Source organism: Nestor notabilis, unplaced genomic scaffold (assembly GCF_000696875.1).
Source record: "Nestor notabilis isolate BGI_N333 unplaced genomic scaffold, ASM69687v1 scaffold3004, whole genome shotgun sequence".
Taxonomy (NCBI): Eukaryota; Metazoa; Chordata; class Aves; order Psittaciformes; family Psittacidae; genus Nestor; species Nestor notabilis.
The window spans coordinates 20,119-37,477 of NW_009924056.1; the positions used below are offsets into that span (position 1 = coordinate 20,119).

At 42.0% G+C, this 17,359-nt stretch overlaps 1 protein-coding gene across 1 annotated transcript in view; it reads right to left on the reverse strand.

Moving 5' to 3' along the window:
- The window catches only part of SGCD (sarcoglycan, delta (35kDa dystrophin-associated glycoprotein)), a gene marked incomplete at its 5' end in the record, with an annotated part of 70,819 nt that overhangs the window by 20,116 nt on the left and 33,344 nt on the right, over positions 1 to 17,359 (reverse strand). The window contains one exon of the mRNA XM_010012441.1: positions 11,241 to 11,313. Coding sequence (XP_010010743.1) covers positions 11,241 to 11,313 — 73 coding nt within the window. The remainder of the gene's footprint in view (positions 1 to 11,240; positions 11,314 to 17,359) is intronic.

Here is a 17,359-nt window from a genome sequence, read left to right on the forward strand (position 1 = left end):
GCTAAGCAGGAAAAAGCAAGAAAGGACTAGGAGAGATTTAGTGTTCTATTTTCCACTCTCTTTAGCAGTTTTGCCCTTGATGTTTTCAATAAGACCTTTTTTTGCAAAGAACTAGGCATGAACGGATGGTGGGGATGAGAATAAATTACTCTTTTCTCTATACAATCAGTTAGATCCCATATAGCAAAACCTGAACATTTAGGAAGTTTACAGGGCACAGATGGGCCAAGTCCCGTGCTAAGGCAACTACCAGATCCCAGGGCTGAATTCAGGACCTGGGTTGTTTCCAGATGTGCAGCTCATGCAGAAACACATGCAATGCGTTTACAAGAAGACCTCAGTAACTTTAAGTGAATAACACAGAAGTGAACAAGGGACATGACTTCATGGGAAGGGTTTTTTATCTTTGAATAAAGGCAAAGCATTGCCCACAGGATTTATGCTATTTAACACTAACACCAACACCACATCGATAATCCCACCTTACCCAAGTTTCTGTACTTCAAAAAGTATTAGTGAATTACGCCAGTGCCTGCAGTATGATATACCTAAAGGTTTGGATTTGGTGAGGAGCAGAAATGCATTGCCCAAAATCTGCCACTGTACAGTGGGGCTGGCTTTTCCCACTGTGCTCCAAGCACAGTTCCTTCTGCCCCAGGGGAACAAGAATTGATTATCTGGTACTGAGAGTTTTCGATACTGGTACTGAGGCTTTAGATTGAAAGAAACAGCAATTACGAAGGACTTAATTTTTGTATCCTAAAAACCTCTGTCATTTGTAATTAATTAGAAGTGTATAAACCAGATAAAAAAGTCAAGTAGTTTTTAATCCAGGCAACTCTGGATTTCAACCACTCGCTGAAAGCTCAGGACCTTTTCACAAGTTTCTCTGTGCTTTCCAGGGTGATCCTTCTGGCAGCAAAACAAAATTCTTCAGGTGTATAAAAAAGCTTTCATCTTTAGACAGAGCCCCTCAGCTGATTCTTGTAAGATACCCTGTTTTTCTAAAGAGACTTCTATTGCAATATGAACTTACTGCAAACCATTTCACACGCACACATTTTCAATCATACCTTGTGGGTCATAAGAGACTTTAATTTCAGAAACCTTAGGAAGCAATAATCATCTTTAACCTCTAGCACTGCACAAGAAGATACTGCATATTTTCTATCAAAATGAACAGCTCTAATAATCTTCCATTAATATCCATTTATATTTATTACTCCTTCATTAAAGTTAAGACACCAAATCCTTAATAAAATAAATTAAACTGGCACTTTACTTCTTTCTCTGTCTTTTAAAATGTTAACACTTAAGGAAGTGGACACGACTACAACATATTTTAATCACTGCCGCACGTTTCAGCACTAGCAGCATACACCCTTTATGTTTTACTTTTTGCCCTTATTATATCAAATACAAACAGATTTTCACTGAGTTCACTGGCAGGGAACATCTTACAGCAGCACATCCCCTCATCATCCAGCCTTCTCAGCTGTTCTCAAACTCACCAAGAGGCCATTTCCCCTATGTTTTACAACCTCTTTTATGATCCTTGATGGCCTAAGCTTTGGGGTTTTTGGTTTACTTTCTTGCTTGATTCCCCTGTGTCACTTTATAACATGTCCTCAGCCAGCCTTCAACCCACAACCATCCTTAATGACATGAAACCAGGCATAAAGGGAAAAAATTTGTTTTTCTTTTTGTATTATGAAAAGCAAGAAATAACTCATGAACCGAGGTCAGCTCATCATGAGAAGCAGCAGAGAATTGCAGCTGAGTTTCAGCTGGCAAAACAACTGCCAGGAGGGTCCCAAGAGCCTTACACCATCCCGTTATCCTAACCCAGGGGAAAGCTCCTCTCCTTCTGCAGCTACTGCCCACACCCTGAGAGATTTGCCTCTCCTCTCCAGAGAACCAAACTGTATGTTTGGATGTGTTTTTCAGGCTTTGTTGGAGACACTCACCTGCTTCTTGGCTTTTACTGGGTTACATTCACATTTCTGCTTCCCAATATCCTGCTTGGCCCTGAAGCCACAAAACACTGTGAAACACACACTTATGAGTTTGGCTTCTTCTATCCAAGAACACAATGTCCTCACGCAGCTGAAGTGAAACATGGCATTATTTTACTTGCCAGCAAAGCCGTGGGTATGTATTGAAGTATGTATTTATAGCAATCACCTCTGCTGATGGATGAAATGGTGGCTGCTGCTTGGCTTTTCAAACCAAGTCACTCCAATGCCATCTCAGCTGGGCACCAGAGCAAGGAGCTGACAGCTTCAGAAGTGTCAGCAGAATCTGGGAAGGAGGTGGCGAAGTCCACAGGCTCTCAACTTTACTAAGATGGAGAAGAGAAAGAGGAACCACCTGCCTGCTTCTGCCTGTGCTGCCAGCACAAGTAGCTTCTGCATTTCCATTTCCTCCCTTCATGGGACATGAGAGTGCACAAGGTGCAAGATGGGTCACTGACCACCGCCAGTCCAACATTGCTGAGCCAATTCACTGCTGAGCCCAGAAAGTGCACGGTAGTGCACAGCTAATGCTCACACACTAAAAATATATTACTAACATTCTACATGAAGTAGACACCAGTGGAGAAACTATGGGTTGTGCAGGGGTCCTCAAAGAGGGACACACGTTTGACTGATGAGTTGTATTTTGAAAGGGGTTCTCATTACTCATGTGCTAGCTCTTCATGGAGAGGGTGAGCCGAGTCCAAACACCACAGCAGAGAGGAACATTCCTTTAGTATGAACTCCAGCAATACTATTTGGTTGGATATTATCAACATTCAAAAGAGTCAGAGGTGCCAAAATAGCCCACGGGATAAATCCATACTGCAAAATACATGAGGAGTACACACAGCAGCAGCCACCACACATTAAAAAGATAAGATCAGTTCTAGTCATGAGGAAACAACATAGCTACTCGTGTTTGGCCTAGAGAAAACAACTCTATTCCACAGGCAACAAATTCAGAATAAAGATTCTGTAGACAGAGTGAATATTTATGATTTCTCTTAATGAGTATACAAAATACTGTTTTCAAAAGATGGGATCCCATTATGGTTATGGACACATTTCTCGCCTCTCTTTAACAGGGTTATGCAACAGCTATTGATTCCTGACTACAGTCTAAAGCACAATTAATGTACTTGTAAAGTGTCCTGTTAATCACAGTGGACCTGTACAGCTCAAAGCACCTCACCCAAACCAAATAATAAGTATTATTGACTTGATACAGCCAAACCTTCTAGCATCAATAGATAGCAGTAGGAAACAAAACCCTGAGGAGCACCTCACTTGGGCAGGAAAGCATCTAAACTGTCTTTCCCAGTTAATGAGAAGTCCATGTTAAATACTCAGCTTTAAGGAAGCTGGTTTGTTACTGCTGCTCTTTGGCAGGCAAAGCCCCAGCTGCGGTTCCCATGCTGGGCTCTGCTCCCACATCGTGTGCTAGGTTTCTTTCTGAAAAGCAGGTACCAAGTGCTGAGTAAGGCAAAGATCTTTATTTTACTAGTTTGGTCTTTACTTCGGGTTTTAGAAATGTGAGATACACAGCTGGAGAGGAGTATAGAGAGAAACAGTAAAGAAAAACATGTATTTTTTCTACCCAAAAGCAATGGTGCTCAGTGGATTACATCCTCTCATTTCTTTAAGATAAGTACAGTGTTCAAAGGAAAATCTCCTTCTCTCCTGAGCTATTCAGGCATTTTGAACACGATTACATCCTAAATATCACAGTATTTGCAAAGGATTTGGATCGCAGTGATAGGTAGGTAATGTGCTTTCCTTGCCACCTTTCTATTTACTTCTGTATTTCATGCTCAATATCCTTGGTACAAATAGCTCTATCTCAAGTACAAATGTTATGATAAAAGAATAGTTTTTGAGCCTCTCACAGAGCATTACAAATGCAGCATCCCAGACCAGTACGCCAACTGATTCGCGTTGCAGCATCTCCCAACTCACCCTATGTAACATCAGCACTAGCAAGACTCTGCTGCAAGGCAGATATGTCACCCAGCTTGCACTAGAAACAAACTCTGGTTTGCCTGCCCTCCTCTCTGAGTAGTTGTCTAATGATTACTTTTAGGACACTTATGGCTGCAGTCAGTTAATAACCTGTAGTTCCTATTGCAGCTGATACCCCCAAAATGGTCCTTAGAACCTGCAGACCAGGTCTTCCTCTCAGGACACAAGCAGCAAGATATGTCACTCCGGAACATGGTAGCCCTCCTTAATCATTATCAAAATGCAATGAAAGGTAATATTTTCTATAAACATCTGCATTCTAGAGGTGAAAGGGTATTTTCATCATTTTCTGTGAGACCTTCCAAAAAATACCACCTCAGAGAGCAGAATAACCTACCAAACAGATACATCATGTAAGATGTGTTGCCGCATCCTTTTAATCAGTGCATAGCCAATACTCTGTATTATATGAGTAACTAATTAGTTGCACAATTTATTTCCACAGGTGTCATTGCAAAAATCTATCTGAGGAATGTCATCTGCACTCGAGAGAAGGACAAGCACTCTAATTAAGTATTAAGCAATTTCACCAGTATGAGTCTGCCATGGAGTATGAAATGGCTGTAATTCACATTTTTAAGACCTTGCATTTATTAGCATCTATTTTCTACTCAAGGTTAGTGGTGTGCAGCACAGAGAGTTAAAAAAGGCAACAAAAAAAGCTCACATTTTTGTTATTCAAAGGGATATATGTACATGCCTGACTGTACAGATTGGTCACACTGATAGGGTTTCTCTCAAGTCCCAGAGGACTTCTGGCTCCTACACCTTTGTGAATGGCACTCGAAGGTTAGATGAATGCTCTGATTATGGAGCAAGCGACATTCTGCTGTTGAAAGCTAATGACAATCCTGGGCACAACACATCCAGGCAGGATACAGATCTTGTATACAAGAAAGATATTCAATCTGTGATAACAGTCAGGATTGACGACTAGTATCTCCCAGAAAGAGGCTTTGTTTGCATTAGGAAACTCCTACAGAATAAATGTAGAGAGGTCCTACAGAATAAATGTAGAGAGGGGATAATGGAATCAGGCTGTTGTATTTTATTCAGTGCCCAGGAAAAGTTAAATTGGTCTCTGTCTGCAGCCACTGCTTCAGTTGCAATTATGCTGCTTAAATATATGCAGAAGCCTTGGGTATCTGCCCAACAGCTACTGAGTACGAGGGGTATTTCCACTGCTGTCTATCCCTTACGCCATTTGGCAGAAATTTCCTTTAGAAATCAGCCCTTTATTTCCCTATTCCTGGTTCTGTTTTTGCTCAAAGGGCCACAGAGCTCTGGTGGCATCTGCACATTCTTTCACCCACATATTCCCACAGCACAGGGGACACGGCTGCATCTGGGAAGAGGCACACACCCCACTGCAGGCTGCTCAACCACCAACTGTAACTGCTTTGTCTCTTGTCCCTTGAGCCCATCTCGTTTTTTTACTTCAGCAATGTACTGTGTTCAAAACACCTTCCTGCCAAGCCTGCTTTCACTGTTCATTAGCCCTCCCTGAAGAGGACCTGCCTGTCTATGGACAGATGCTATTAGCAGCACTGTGAACAGGGCAGGGACATGATGTATCCAGCCAGGATAAATCAGTAAAACTCTGTCAATGCCTCTGCCATTTCCAAGGCATGTGCTTCCTGGGAATCCAAATCTAGGCTTCACCCTGCTAGAAACAGGGAAAGAAAGGGCACCAAGAGCTAAATCCTCCCCTTGCTGGTGCTGGGTGTGAAAGAGATGAAGGCCATTAAAAGAAGAACTGCAGGAAAGGGAACAGCAACCTCCCTCACCCCTTTTTGCAACAGAAATACTTTAACAGATGGAAATCCCCAACAATCAACTGCCTCCTGAACTCCAAGCCTTATATCCAATGGTATAAATAGATCTTGATACGCTGTACAAGAAGCCTTTATAAAAACTGCCTCTGATTTGGAAGGACTGTGGTTTGTCTTCTGTAACAGATGAACAGACAGCAGCTTTGAAGGGATGTCATCAGGAGGAAAGGCCAAAGCAAAGTGACTGTGGCTGTGAAATCAGCGTAAATTCTGCTTTAAGAAAGTTTCATCTGACACTGAGCATTTCAGGAAGCCTCAGCCACCACAGGAAAACTGCTAGATCAGATGTGCTCTCCTAGATTAGAAAATGGAGAGAGAAGGACCTCTGCCATTCAAAAGAAACTCACCAAAGTCCACGTAAATTAGACTGAAGTTTAGAAGCCAGGAATATGGTCTTTCATTTTAGCTGTATGCTACCAAGCATATGTTGACTTCAGTGGAGATAGTCATATAAATCAAACCCATCTCTGTCACATGAAAATAGTTATATTTGCTACAATGTGGAAAGTAAAGCTCATGCCAAGGCAAGTCTGTTTTCATTTAAGATGGTAGGACTACTAACATGACTGGGATTGCACTGGTATAACAGAGAAAAGAATTGCATCCTTTATGGCAAATCAACTGGAAAATAACACCAGCTAGATACAAGGCCACACTGGACATCTTCCCCTTGCTGACACCTCACAGGAATCCCCAAGTTGTTTCTGTAAACTAAACATGTTTCAGTATTACACACTAGTCTTTATAAATGACTTCCATTTCTCACCAATTACTTCCTCTTTCAGACCATTCATTTTTTGCATTTCCTCTCATTTTTGTTCTCTTAATCTTTATTAATGTAATGGATTTTAGACAGAAACATTATTTCTCTTCATACTTATGGAAAATGTCTCTGCTGCCTTGAGAAACACAGCTGAGAGAAACCTTAATTCGGTAAGAATTATTGTTTTGCAAAATGAGCATTATTACATTAACTGAGGACTGTATTTAAATTGCTTTTTGCTACAATAGGTCTCACTTGGACTATTTGAATAGTTCAGTACTGTACATGGTAAGGTAAAATTGCCCTAATAAAATCAAGCTACAAGTACATTTCATCTGCCATTTCGTACTTTCAGTGCTTCATAATTAACTTTGGTCAAAAAAATACCCCTTCAAGCCCAAGGGATTAATTCTCCCTTAACTATATTTGCGCATTACAGGACAAACAGTCATCCCCTGGTTTCCTGCCTTGCATGAGTGGCTTAGTGCATTTTTAACCTACAATAATTGTGGATGAATTCCAGGTGTGTACTTGCCCCTTACAGACTAAATTTCATGCTGTCTGATTTCCTTTTATCTAACTCTGAGGACAGAAATGCCCTAAGCCCAGTTTCCATGCTCTGGTGCCCCTCAGCATAACCTGAACATTGGGGAGGTGCTTATGCTAGTTTTGAGCCTAGGGACCAGGATATAACGCAGCGCCCATCTGACACAGGCTGTCAAGCTTCTAACACTTAACAGTTTAACATCGCCCTCATTTGTTTTTCTTATATATCAGATCACCCACTTTTTAATCTTCTCTCCTCAAATTATTTCCCTTCTTCCTTACTCACCGGCTAGTTTACCCTTTATCCCTCACCTCGGAAGACTGCTGATTTGTCAGGCAACTTCCGTTAGCCTCCTCTGCATATATATGCCTTTTGGAAGAAGACGAATAGAGAAAGGCAGGTGATTCTTGCCAGTGTCAAGGAGAGGCTCTCAAGACAGGCTCTTGACAAGTTTCTTGGGTGCCACTAAAATAATCCAGTGAGAAAAGGTCATCTTGAATTCAACTATTATACACAAGCAACCACATTACCATATGTCAAAGACACCATACTGCATTAAAAAGAGTCAATGCAGATAAATACAAATATTTCAATGTCCAAATCTCCTAAGCCAAATTTCAATCTCTCAAGCCCTCCCACTGAACTATTTTGGGATGATACTGAATGGCAGTGTTAAACATTACAAGAATTTGAAAATCATTTGAATGTGTTTGCTTTCCTTTTTGCTATTTTTGACCACTTTAGGACCCAATGAACAACTACCAAAACTTTCAAGAGTCTAAAATTAGTTTAAATAAGTAAAAACATGCAAATGTTCACAGAAGTACAGTACATAGTTTTTCAACCACCTCTAGTTCTTGAGTCATTATTAAAGAACATTCTAGATCCCAAAGAAGAAATATGAATCATTAATAACACTCTGCACTAAAGACACTTATGAGCACTGGCATTCTTACTACAACTGATACTTAATAAGGTTGGTTCAGGACACATGAGTCTGCAGCATGGGAGAGACTCATGAGAAGACTCAGCAGCAAAGTCCAGACCTGGCTCAAACAAGAACCAAACCAATTCCTGCAGCCTTGTGATGGGCTTAGCATGTAAGGAAAAAGCTACAGACATATTGCCATCTGAATTTTCCCCATCTAAACCACTGCAGACAAGAAAGTTTTAAAAAGGGCACTTAGCAAAGAGGACCGCACATTGCATATTCTCCAGGATGGTGACCACCTTACAGAGAAGCCAGTTACTAATAAATGAATTAGGCCATATGAACTGAAGGCCATTTGTCTGCTAAATGGGGACAGAAAGTCTGTTGAGATCGTGTGCGCTGTCGTTTGGAGAGTGTCAGTCTTTGTGACACATGGGCATGACTGAATGCCTTTGGGAGATGGGAGGAAAAGCAGGAAAGAAACAGAGATGACTGACACAATAGTGTGCTGCCTATCTTGCAGGGGAAATCTGTCTGTCTGTTAAGAAGAGGAGAAAGAGAAAGAAGACATACAGATGGTCTGACTCCAGTGGTGACAGGAGCAGTTGGTCTCCTCTCCAATACTGACAGTTGCTGTCACCTTATTTTGAAGTCTCCTAATGAAAAAAGTGGGAGTCAGTTTGGTACTGAAAAGAGCATAAAGGATAAATCATGGACCTAACCATAACCATTCGGACGAGTGATGGAGGTTGGTGGCATCTGACAACAGCCTGCAATAGCTGAATGTGCACTTTCCTACCCTGAGAACTTCAGCCTGAGGAAAGAAAGTTTGTGCTATTTACTACGCAAATGGGCTTTTAGGGTCAAGCCAGCTACTCAGTGCATGTTTACAATGCTGCTTTCCTAGCAATGTAAGACAGCTTGGGACCCATATGCCACCATCTTACCCAGTCCCATTTCACTGCAGCATTTTTTTAAAAAGGCCAAAAGGACACCTTTATGCACACATACTGCTATCAAAATAGGAAGGTACAGAAAAATGGCCCCCAAGAGTAAGATTATTTTCTCTATTAACTCTGCACTGCACCCAAAAGGCACCATTTTATCTAAGAAGCAGCCAGGGTTCCAGCATGTAGAGAGAGAGATGGATAGTTCTTGGTTTAGGGAGAAATAGAGCTTTTGCTCTTGGGAAATCTTGCTTTCCCGACACGGTGCTACCATTGGCTCTGTTCTTCTCAGGGTGGTGGAAAAAAAATACATTTATTTTTGCCAGGATAAAATTTTCAGAAGCACACAAAATACTTTAGGACCCTGTGGGACATTTTTTCAAGGTAAATCCAATTCAACGTTTTTCCCTTTAAAAAACTCAAACCACCCACCAGATTTTGGCAGGATTCTTTTTTTACCCAGTCCACTAATTTCAAAGGAAGTCAGTTATCTAACAGCTCTCTGCATAAAACAAGTGAAATAACAACATGAATTTAAAGCAGATCAAATATACTGAATCAACGCCTCGCACGGATGCTGCCATTAATTCATTTCAATTTCATTTAGTTTAATTCTCTTTGGAACAAAAGCATACTCAATCAGATTAAGGCCATTTTAATTCACATTTGTCCCCTCTAATATGACACTCTACACTTACTTGGATTAAATTCCCCTCCCATGTTAGGAAAGTCCTATGTAACCACAATCTTGGACCTTGCATCTCTTGTGCGCTACCGAAAACGGGACCTGGTTTTGTACGTTACTCAGATGTTATTGGATATTTTAACCATGATCTTGCTTTCTCTTTTTTGCCATTTTTTCCCCCCGAATATGTCAGTAAACTTGGGCTGTGCCAGAAAGCCACTGTCACTTAAACCTTACCTACAAATCCACCCACCCTCTGGCTGCTTTGTTTCCTTGCTCTGCCCAGAGAAACAGGGGGTACATGTGCTCTGGACCATGGCCCTCTGCCCTCCTGGGGTTCCTTCCACCCCAGCAGACCCTGGAGCTGCATGTCGGGCTGAGCAAAGATCCTGTTTTCCTTCTTAGCATACCAAGACTGGGAAAACCACAAGGCAGGGACAAAGCCACTGCACGGAGGAAGAGAACAAGCTTTCACAGCAAACCGAATCACACCACCACTGTAGCTCTTGTCTGACATAGGATCCCCAGAGAGCAGAACTAGGAACAATTAAGAGTGTTTCGAGAGAAATTGGAAGACAGACCTAAGGGAAGGCACACAGGGTATTCCTCATCTTCCATAGTAGGTCATGACTATCCCCAGGATCAGAGCAGAGTTAATGAGAGGTTCTCTCCCATCTCGGTGCATCTGCAGTAAATCTGCAGCGCTTGTGCACAACTTCAGCTGTCTGAAGATTGCTTCACACCCAGCAGTTTCCAGGAAAGGAGAGTTTTTAACCTAAGGACAAGACATCCTTCTGGAGACTTTTTTCACCTTTTCTCTCTTTTTCTAAGGAAGGATAATTAGAGCATCAATGGCAAATCCTGACAGCGCTCTTGGTCAGAAGATACCAAGAGGTTTGTTTGGTAATTTATTAAGCCGTATTAGTCTCTTTCAGAGACCAGTCACCCAAGCTAACCTGTAGTGTCACACGTTTGGTCTGTTTTTAAATAAATATAATGCTCAGCATTAGCTTGAAGTTCTCAGGAACTGTGCTGTTTATTCCCTCCTGATACACTGCTGTGAGCAAGTGGCATCTCTGCCAGTGTCAGCAGTTACATGCATGCATAGCTATACCCAGTGCAGGTCAGGGAGATTCGCATTTCTGCAAGACAGACAATGCTAGAGAGCATTATCCTTTTCCCTGCTGCTGCTCCCTGTGATTCTGCATGAACTCCAGTACCTCCCTGCACAACCAGGAAAAGATTTCTCTATCTGTTTTTCAAATGCTGATCCCAGGGTACAATGGCAAATGATGTTCTCATCACCCGTGACTGCCTTTAGCTTGGTCATATTACATGTAAAGACGACAGGTCTCTTCTCTTCCATGGCATCCTCTCAGTGATGCCTTCCAAAATGAATCCCCAAGCTCTTATGCAAAAGCAGAAATGATGCCCAGCAGTATGCACAACTCCAACAAGGCTCCACTGAGTTACCGTTAAACCATATTCCAAAGTTTACCTTAGTTCCTTGAAGGGGTCTGCCCTGACATTGGGAGTTTCTATAGATTTAGGGAACACTGTGCCTTCTGCTCCTGAAATCACAAAACAAAACAGAAGACAAATTGTAAACATTATAAGCTGTTATCAGGGGAGTGATTGTTAAATCATACCTAGGTGCAATTTAACCCATCGCCTGACCCCATTTCTTGCTTGCACAAATCCCTTCTGTCCCCAGGAAAAGCCAGACCTTCATCATCTGAAATTGGTTGCCTTGATTACAACTGGGATTTACCTGTAAACTGCACTTCTGGCTGTAAAAGCAGCTGCTTGTACCCTGACTGTGGGAAGTGTTTGCTGACCAAACAAGGAACTTGGAAAAGATACCCCCCCTGGTAACCAGGCATCTAATCCGGCTACATCACTCATTAATGAACCTGGATGCATGTCATGACATTATTTCTTTTGCTGGGCTCAGAGGTACTGAAAGGAGAAACCAAATTTTGGCTTAATCACTGCAAATGTCTCTGTAGTCGGGTTGTGGCCCTGCCTGGGGAAAAGGAGGGAGGTGTCCACCTGATGAAACATGGCACGAGCAGGCAGAGGACTCTGCTCTAGTCCCAGCCCGGATACTGGTTTGATGCGTGATCCAGAAGTCATTTAACTTCTGCTCATTTCCCCCATCTCTTAGTGATGCTGGGGAAGGCAGCACTTTCCCCATTTGCTGACTGTGTTTACATTGCGAGCTGTAAACTGCAAGGTAATATGAACAGCTTTCCTCAGTTTCAGGCCACTGCAATCCTCTCCCATGGCCACCTGCATAGCCCAAGTTGGGCCACTGCACCCAGCCACCCCTGCACTCGTCTGTATTCTGTGACTGAACCATCCTGTGTCAATCTAGAAAGAGATGCTCTCCCCATGTCATTGTTTTAAGCCAAAGGCAGTACATGCCACCCTCTGGTAAGCCTTTCCACTAATTCTTCTAATTAAAAAATGTGCATCTAATCAGAATTGGTCTCACTTTCAGCCACCAAATCTTCATGTGCCAGTCAACTGGCCCTGCATGAACAGACTCTCCACATTCTGTGGGCAGACAGTTGCTGTGGTGACCCGACCACCCCAAACATCTCTGATTCTCTGAGAAGTCAGGGTTTTCTGAATCATTCACTGTGAAGCAGATTTCCTGGACTTCTCACTGCTCTTTTCTGAACCCATTCCACTTTTTAAATACTCTGCTGGGACACAGGAGTCCCCATGTGCTGTCACAGATGCTGCAGAATGTCACATTCTCGCTCCCACTGAAACTTGCAATTAAAACATAGCTAAGAATGGTACTGTCTTACACACAGCAGTGTGCTAGAAATTAATGTTCATGTTCTCTAACACATAGCTGCCTACCCAGTGAGCAAGTATGACCTCTATTCTTAAATTTAGACCTGTGGTCTCGTGTTCAGATGCATTATGAACAGTTAGATATTCATTACCTGTAGTCATCACAGCAATTTCAGTGTCAGCATGCAAACTACACCAGTGGCATATTTTTTTTCTTTCCTTTCTTCTTTTGGTAAAGCCATTGGTGCAAACTACAGATCCTGATGAGACCATTTACATATATTCTTTGAGATCTCTCTTTATATGTGCTGTTACAGTTGTTATCTATGTGCAGTCTGGAAATCACTGCTGCAGAATAAAAAATCTCCTAAGATTATACAAAGCAAACATCCTTCTATAACTTCTGCTATAAGAGAGAAACACTTGTGGCTTCACTAAGACTACACCTTCTGTGTAATAAATTAGCTAAGCTGTCCCACAGTGTTAAAGGAAAAAAATCAGAATGACAACAAGCACTCTAACATTTATTAAAAAAACCAAACTCCTTCTTAGCCTAGAGAAAAAAAAAACCAAACAAGTCATCTCAAAGATGATAAAAGCAGCCTAAAGTTTCAAGCTTTATAATTGGGAATTGAAATTGATCCTATGGCACAATACAGATATTTAGCTTTTAACTTTACTATAAGCCTTCACCGGGACAAGTTGTCAAAAGCAGCTGTAACTCGCCAGCCATGAAGGTTATTCTCATCAGATCTGTCCTCTTGCAACAGTTTCCAAATGATTTAAATCTCTGCTTATCCACACAATTGTTTGGCTATTAGCTCTGCAATGAAACTTAGCAAAAGTTACAGCCTGCACATATCTGCGTAACAAAACAGTGATTTTCAAGGGGAGGAAGGTGAGGAAGTGCATGTAGGGAAGTGCACATAGATATTCTTGTACCCCTTCCATCTGTATTGCTTCAATGGTGACTTTATGCTGGTAATTTTAATTCACTTTTTCACATTTTAAGTCATCTACCTAAGTTATGCAAAGCCCAAAATAACTATCTGCATGTGACCAGAAATGCCTGCAGAATAAGGGGGAACTTTAGCATATTTCCCATGACTTGGGGTTTTCTAGGCTTTCGTTAAGTCATTTAATGCAGGAAGCAGCTTTAGAAACAAAGCCAGAGAAGACTCCAACGTGATCATTTCAGGAAGGCTGAAAATAAAGACACCTGCTATTCCTTTCCTCCTTCTCCTTGTTTTTCGTTCCCTATGCACAGTTCTTAAACCCTCTTTTCCTTGTCTGCTTTATTCCCAGATCTGTGAAAGAGTCCCTTATGTGCTGAGAACTGGAATGAGATTTCCAAATCCTTCTGTTTCTCTCCTTTGATACGAATTAGAAATGAATGCTACCTGCCTTGATAAGGCTTCTTGCCTTGACAATATCATTTCTTATTATTCTGTTTTAAGAACACAAAATCTCCCAAGGGGCCACTTGTCCCTGTCACTATGTAGGACACCGGCCACTCAGGGCTGAGGGGATGCTGAGGGACCAGGACTGAGACATCCCTCCCTTGACTGTGGCTGTCAGCAGCTGAGGGACTCCTTGAGCTGGCTGTGTCATCCAGCCACTGGAGACACACTGATAAGCTCTCCTCATCTCACCTAATTATCCTTTTAAGTGCCCCCATTTCTCTATCAAGGGGCTAACAGATGAATTAAATGCTCTGGAGAAGCTTTTCCTTTGGTTTCAACCTGATGATTTCACTGGATGCTTGTTCTGCTTTGGACTGTGAAAAGCACTAAATTACCATCCTCTTCTTTTTGTGCTACTGTTAATTTTATAGACATCAAATGTGTCCAATCCCACCAGCCCTCTCTCTTTTACACTGAATAGTCTCAGTTTCTGCCTGGGTGATCAGCAGCTCCCGCAGTGCCTCCTGAGGGAAACAACTGCCTTGGTCAAATTCAACTACACTGGACATCTGTGTCAAAAGTGTGGCTCTTGGCCACTGTGGAAGTCCCTAGCCAGGTTGTGATAGGATCGTCGCTGGATGGCGGTGAAAGTGAAGGCATCAGGCTGGAGGAAGTGGTTTTACTAAAGGCTTTGGCAAAAAGGAAGACAAGTTTGAGGGAAATGTGCTGTTGACACTCAACTGGGCTATTGTGGCTCTGCAGAGAACTGAGATGTCATGGAAAAACAAATGTTTGACCTCAGGGAGTGGAAAAAGAGAGAGAGATAGAGGGTGAGATTTAAAAATATGAAGTCCAAGGTCATTTGCTTAAAAAGTGGTGAAAATTTCTGCTCCCTGCTGGATGCTTCCAGGATGGGAACATTCCTGGATAAAAGCTGAGCGCTACTCATGATTCATGGCAGCAGGACAGGGCCAAAGGGAAGGCAAACACAACACCAAGCAGAAAGGCAAGACGCAAGTCTAACAGGAACATGAAACTAATCACATTGTTTTAAGAGTTATGAGTGAATCCTTAGGTAGCCCCCAGCTCATCCCCAGTGAGAGAAGCATACAGAGAGGAAATACCCTCATGACTGCATGAATTGCACTGTTCAAGAATATAATCCCTTTCCTCAGTCAAAACTACTACATCCCTCTTTTCCCTTTACTGAGTATAAAGCAAATGTAAATTAAATTTATTATTGTACAACACAGCTTCTGCTTCCTGAATTATCCGTTAGTAAAACGTTTTCTATCTACCATGAAAATACATAATACAAGATTTCTATTTCATTGCAAAATACTGAAAAGACTTTTTTTTCATCTTATGAGACTCTCTGATGCTGCTAAGGGTGACTTACCTGCAAACAGGCAAAGACAGTTAGGAGGAAACAATCATATAATTTGTATTTAAACATACTATACTGTACATCCCTCGGCAATAAATTATTCTTTTTCACAGCATCGTATCAGAGTGACTTCTATTAAAAGCCATACCTACTGATTCCCTCTTCTGACACATGTAATTTACCACTGATAAATGTTCATAAACAGTTTGACTGAAAAATCCATAAAACCATTTCAGCTTTATTTTAAGTTCCATTTAATGTCCCTCAAAAATTATTTCATCAATGTGTTTCCGTTAGCTGGTTCTCTGCCCAATAACTTAATTCCACACAATCAGTCAGGAACTTATAAAGCAGATGACAGGATCTTCCTAAAGTGTTTTGAATCACCATGAAGATTTACCCAAAGAGTGGTTGGGGGTTTTTTTCCCTCCTAGCGCACAAGGAACGGGGACACAAATGTCAAAGACCCCTATATGTGTTCACTTCATGCAAGAACAAAAATCAGGAGTCACATGGCAAGGGAACATTTACAGTTCAATTTCAGGGTTTGGGGATGGTTGTTGTTGTGGTGGTTTCTTCTTCTTTCATTTGAGACTCAGAAGAAAGAGTGACCACGTAAGAATTTGCATTTCACTTGACACTAGTGGTTTCTTAGATGCCTACTGTCACATCCAGGAGTTTGGTTGTGGTTTAGACCACTGCAAGTGAGTTGCTGGAGCAACATCCAGCTTCTCGATCTCCTCTCAGCTCCCTCTTCCCATTCTGCACATGCCATAGGAGCCTCCAGTGCCACTGCTCTGTTTCATCTTTGCAACAGCTCCAGCTCTTGCACAGGATGACACTGTCCTTCCTTGCTGCAGAGCATGTGCCATGAGCAATCTGTCCTCACTGTTTCCAACATGGAAGCAACATAAAAAGCCAATGTGCGGAGCTTCTGGCAATCATCTTGCTCTACAACACGTATCCAAGACACAGCATATAAAACAAGGTGGATTTTTATTCCAGTTTTGCAGTGCAACAAAACAGAAGCATCATGTTCTGTATGTGCATGTTGCCAGTGTCCTGTTGAAGAGTGTCTTTTGAAGCATTACCCCCTTTCATCCAAACGTGGATTTGGCTGATCTATCTCATGGGCTTTGTGAGAAAGAGAGATTACTAACAACCCACCAGGACAAAGGCTCTCATGTGAGCTCAGCACTCCCAACTCCATAGGGAAGAGAGGAGTTAAAAAAGCCCCAAGAAGGGAACAAAGCTCATCTGGAAAGTGCATCTTTTAATCAGCAACAAATCCAACCAGAGGAAAGAGGGCCACAGTTCAGTCTTCCAAGCTGCCTCTTGCTCTCACTGTGTGCTGCAAAAGCACCTGAGCGGCATGACAGTGTCCTGCACCTTTCCTGGTGTAAAGGCAAGGACCATCTCTGCTCCCTCTGGCCAGAACTGGGCTCCAGCCATCGTGGCAAGATACTGATCACATATTGCTCCCTCTGCATGAAACTTGCTCTAGGCTTCTACTCCTGTCAGCTGTAAGGAAGAGAAGAAGAGCTCAAATGCAATGCAGGGAAAGGTATTTTTAGAGTAATGATTGATGCTCCTGTGCTATCAAGGGTAGGTGGCAATCAGCTGAACAGCACTTGGGGGTGAACAGAATGCAAAGGCAAGAAATCAGGTTTCTGCTCAGGTGCAGATGTACCTGGTTAGTTATTCCTCACTTTTCTTTTCTTTCTAGACAACACATTTCTTTCCCACTCTTTGTATTCTTTTAGTAATAATTTCATACCCACACTACACCTTTAGTGTCGTATATCCCTGCTTTATAAAAAAATTGAGTTCTCAGAGCCCTGTGACGAACTTGGTGATTGAGTTGGCTTAAGTGCATCTCCTCTTCAGCACTCTGCCTTCATGTAGTACTGTGCAAATGAGGGAAGAAGGAGAAGGATTTGCTATGATATTTTTTTCTAGCTAAAGTCAAGAGGCAATGTATAGTGTGCTGGTGATCTCCATAAACTATCTCCATTCCTG